Raw genomic sequence first — 2641 nt, 5'->3', positions numbered from 1 at the left:
TCGATCTCCTGACCTCGTGATCCACCCGTCTCGGCCTCCCAAAGTGCTGGGATTACAGGTATGAGCCACTGCGCCCGGCCTATTTATTTATTTTTGAGGCAGAGTCTTGCTCTGTCACCCAGGCTGGAGTGCAGTGGTGGGATCATGGCTCACTGCAGCCTTGACCTCCTGGGCTCAAGTGATCCCACTTCAGCCTTCTGAGTAGCTGGAACTACAGGCGTGTCTACCAAGCCTGGCTAATTTTTGTATTATTATAGAGATGGGGTTTTGCCATATTGCCCAGGCTGGTCTCGAACTCCTGGGCTCAAATACTACTCCCCTTCAGCCTCCCAAAGTATTGAGATTACAGATGTGAGCCGCTGTGTCTCACTAGGGAATAACATTTTTTAAATCCCTAGTGCCATATGATGAAGAGGCCCCTGCTTTTGAGGGAAGGGCTCCTGCCTTATCTCACGCTTCTCTCCACCCCAGGTATGATCTCATGTACCAGTGCTGGAGTGCTGACCCCAAGCAGCGCCCGAGCTTTACTTGTCTGCGAATGGAACTGGAGAACATCTTGGGCCAGCTGTCTGTGCTATCCGCCAGCCAGGACCCCTTATACATCAACATCGAGAGAGCCGAGGAGCCCACCGCGGGAGGCAGCCTGGAGCTGCGTGGCAGGGATCAGCCCTACAGTGGGGCTGGGGATGGCAGTGACATGGGGGCAGTGGGTGGCACTCCCAGTGACTATCGGTACATCCTCACCCCCGGAGGGCTGGCTGAGCAGCCAGGGCAGGCAGAGCACCAGCCAGAGAGTCCGCTCAATGAGACACAGAGGCTTCTGCTGCTGCAGCAAGGGCTACTGCCGCACAGTAGCTGTTAGCCCACAGGCAGAGGGCACTGGGGCCATTTGGCCGGCTCTGCTGGCCACTGTGCTGGCTGACTAAGCCCCGTCTGACCCCAGCCCAGACAGCAAGGTGTGGAGGCTCCTGTGGTAGTCCTCCCAAGCTGTGCTGGGAAGCCCGGACTCACCAAATCACCCAATCCCAGTTCTTCCTGCAACCACTCTGTGGCCAGCCTGGCATCAGTTTAGGCCTTGGCTTGATGGAAGTGGGCCGGTCCTGGTTGTCTGAACCCAGGCAGCTGGCAGGAGTGGGGTGGTTATGTTTCCATGGTTACCATGGGTGTGGATGGCAGTGGGGGGAGGGCAGGTCCAGCCCTGTGGGCCCTACCCTCCCGCTGAGCTGCTGCTTAAGTGCATGCATTCAACTGCCTCCAGCCTGGTGGCCCAGCTATTACCACACTTGGGGTTTAAATACCCAGGTTTGCCCCTCCAAGTCACAAAGAGATGTCCTTGTAATATTCCCTTTTAGGTGAGGGTTGGTAAGGGATTGGTATCTCAGGTCTGAATCTTCACCATCTTTTTGATTCCGCACCCTGCCTTGGCCAGGAGAAGTTGAGGGGAGCATGCCTCCCTGCAGCTGACCGGGTCACACAAAGGCATGCTGGAGTACCCAGGCTATCAGGTGCCCTTCTTCCAAAGGCAGCGTGCCGAGCCGGCAAGAGGAGGGGATGCTGTGAGGCTTGCCCAGGAGCGAGTGAGGCCAGAGAGGAGTTCAGGAACCCCTCTCCATACCCACAATCTGAGCACACTACCAAATCTCAAAATATCCTAAGACTAACAAAGGCAGCTGTGTCTGAGCCCAACCCTTCTAAACGGTGACCTTCAGTGCCAACTTCCCCTCTAACTGGACAGCCTCTTCTGTCCCAAGTCTCCAGAGAGAAATCAGGCCTGATGAGGGGGAGTTTCTGGAACCTGGACCACAGCCTTGGTGGGGGAGCCTCTGGAATGCATGGGGCGGGTCCTAGCTGTTAGGGACACTTCCAAGCTGTTGGTTGCTGTTTAAAACAGAAATAAAATTGAAGACTAAAGACCTAAGGTTTTGTCTCTCTTTTTTTTTTTTCTTTTTTTTTTTGAGACAGTCTCACTGTGTTGCCCAGGCTGGAGTACATGGCGTGATCTTGGCTCACTGCAACCTCTGCTTCCTGGGTTCAAGTGATTCTTGTGCCTGAGTAGCTGGGATTATAGGGGCGCACTACCATACCCAGGTAATTTTTGTATTTTTAGTAGAGATGGGGTTTCGCCATGTTAGCCAGGGTGGTCTCAAACTCATGAATTCAAGTGATCTGGCTGTGTTGGCCTCCCAAAGTGCTGATTACAGGCCTGAGCCACCACACCTGGCCCCAGCTTTGTCTCTTAAATGTTTACTTTTTTTGAGATCACAAAGATGAAACATTTTTACATAGAGAAAAGTCAGGAAAGACATATGCCAAAATGTTAACAGCTGTTATCTTTAAATGATGGGAGTAAGGTGACTTTCCTGTTTGTGCTTTCCAGGTTTTCTGCATTGAGCACAAAATGCTTTTGTAATTAGATACAGGACCCCAGTGAATTTTATTATACTGAAGATAATACAGAGTCACTGTGGGCAGTTAAAAACATGCAAAAAATTGACTGGGCGTGGTGGCTCACGCCTGTAATCCCAGCACTTTAGGAGGCCTGGGTGGGCGGATCACGAGGTCAGGAGTTCAAGACCAGCCTGGCCAACATAGTGACACCCTGTCTCTCCTAAAAATACAAAAATTAGCTGGGCATGGTGAC

The 2641-nt window shown here is 52.5% G+C and overlaps 1 protein-coding gene across 1 annotated transcript in view; it reads left to right on the top strand.

Moving 5' to 3' along the window:
• The window catches only part of TYRO3 (TYRO3 protein tyrosine kinase), a 20406-nt gene extending 18488 nt beyond the window's left edge, over nucleotides 1–1918 (top strand). The window contains exon 18 of the mRNA XM_011989269.1: nucleotides 472–1918. Within this exon, the coding sequence (XP_011844659.1) occupies nucleotides 472–862 (391 nt within the window). The 3' untranslated portion in view covers nucleotides 863–1918. The remainder of the gene's footprint in view (nucleotides 1–471) is intronic.
• The last annotated feature ends 723 nt before the right edge of the window (nucleotides 1919–2641 follow it).

The sequence above is a fragment of the Mandrillus leucophaeus genome, unplaced genomic scaffold, assembly GCF_000951045.1.
Source record: "Mandrillus leucophaeus isolate KB7577 unplaced genomic scaffold, Mleu.le_1.0 Scaffold35, whole genome shotgun sequence".
In the NCBI taxonomy this organism is placed as follows: domain Eukaryota; kingdom Metazoa; phylum Chordata; class Mammalia; order Primates; family Cercopithecidae; genus Mandrillus; species Mandrillus leucophaeus.
The sequence above is the reverse complement of the archived record's forward strand: the minus strand, read 5'-3'. Positions and strand labels throughout refer to the sequence as shown.